Raw genomic sequence first — 1,471 nt, 5'->3', positions numbered from 1 at the left:
GGGGGGGGAATGTTTGTGTGTTGGTTTGTTGGTTTGTTTGTGTGTTTGTTTCTTGTCAGTGGACGGGGGAGTGTTGGCGCGTTTGGGTGTTTGTGTGTTTGTTTGTTTGTCAGTAGGGTAGTTGGCGGGTACTCTGGTGTGGTTTGCTCCATCTTTCCTATCAAACAATTATCGTCCTTATCTCTCTTCTTTCTTTTTTATGTTTGTTACTCTCTTTTGACTCCTCTAATCTTCAGCACTTATGTGACCTTATTGTGTTGTAAGTGCCTTTAAACAATTAGTAATACTAAACTGTTTGTCAGTGGAGAGGGGAGTGCTGGTCTGTTTGATTGTTGTTTTGTTTGCTTGTTTGTTTGTTTGTTTGTTTGTTTCTTTGCATGTTTTTGCATTTATTTGTTTGATTATTGAGGTAGCTTGGTTGGCTGTTTGGCTGTTTGGTATATAGTAATCTAAATAATAATTTGATTGATTGATTGATTGATTAATTGATTTGTTAATGAGTGGATGGATGGATAATGTATTTATTTATTTACACATACACACCCACACCCACACCCCCCCTCCACACACACACACAAAACTCACCCCATGTTGTTCTCGCCTCCTGCCCGTGTTGCAGTCCTTCCCCATCCACCGCCTCCTGGGATTCGAACTGGATCCTCTGGCGACGAATGGGCACGTAGGGTGGAATTGAGTCATCTACCTCCTCCTGCCCCTCCTTCCCCTCCCCCTCTCCTCCTGATTCCTCTCCCTCTCCCCTCTCAAATCCGTAATTCACCCCCCCTTCTCCTCCCGACACTCCCCCGTTACCCCCCTCCGCCTGATTTCTCCAGAACCTGCGATTTTTCCCGCCAACATCTGGCATGTCGTCCCGCGTCTCGTCTGCTACGATTGTCCACTCACAGCGCGGCTCGGCAGTGACGTCATGCGTCGGACGGCGGGAAGGCACCACGTTTCCCAGGCACTCCTCTATCTCCTCCGCCGTCAGGTGGCGCTGAATGACCACCTCATCCTCGCCCCGCCCACTCCCGATAGTCTCAGCTGCCATTGGTTGATGATTCGCTGTGGGCGGAGCCTGCATATTTCTGCCATCGCCCCGCCTCGTCCCGACAGCCTGAGCTGCCACTGGTTGATTCGCTGTGGGCGGAGCCTGCATATTTCTGCCATCGCCATGCCCACTCCGGATAGTTTGAGCTGCCATTGTTTGATGATTCGTTGTGGGCGGAGCCTTTGTATTATTTCTACCTTCACTCCGCGCCGCCTTGGCGGATCCTGCCACTCCCTGGCCTGTCATTGGCTGATGATTCGCAGTGGGCGAAGCGGGCTGACGTCCTCCGTTTGTGTTGACTGACATCATGCTCGCGTCACGAGTGATGTCAGGGGCTGGGCTGGACAGACTTCTGCGAGGTGAAAACTTGGTCGTCGTCTTCTCGGCGAACTGTTGTTCAACCTGTGGCCACATTTGCTGCTG

The 1,471-nt window shown here is 50.9% G+C and overlaps 1 protein-coding gene across 1 annotated transcript in view; it reads right to left on the bottom strand.

Moving 5' to 3' along the window:
• Positions 1–581: 581 nt before the first annotated feature.
• The window catches only part of LOC101854035 (hornerin), a 6,180-nt gene continuing 5,290 nt past the window's right edge, over positions 582–1,471 (bottom strand). Inside the window, exons 4-5 of the mRNA XM_005104389.2 lie at positions 811–1,468; positions 582–661 (exon numbers count right to left, since the gene is read on the bottom strand). Coding sequence (XP_005104446.2) covers positions 582–661; positions 811–1,468 — 738 coding nt within the window. The remainder of the gene's footprint in view (positions 662–810; positions 1,469–1,471) is intronic.

The sequence above is a fragment of the Aplysia californica genome, unplaced genomic scaffold, assembly GCF_000002075.1.
Source record: "Aplysia californica isolate F4 #8 unplaced genomic scaffold, AplCal3.0 scaffold00417, whole genome shotgun sequence".
In the NCBI taxonomy this organism is placed as follows: domain Eukaryota; kingdom Metazoa; phylum Mollusca; class Gastropoda; order Aplysiida; family Aplysiidae; genus Aplysia; species Aplysia californica.
Note: the sequence above shows the minus strand (reverse complement) of the source record. Positions and strands in the feature narration are given on the sequence as shown.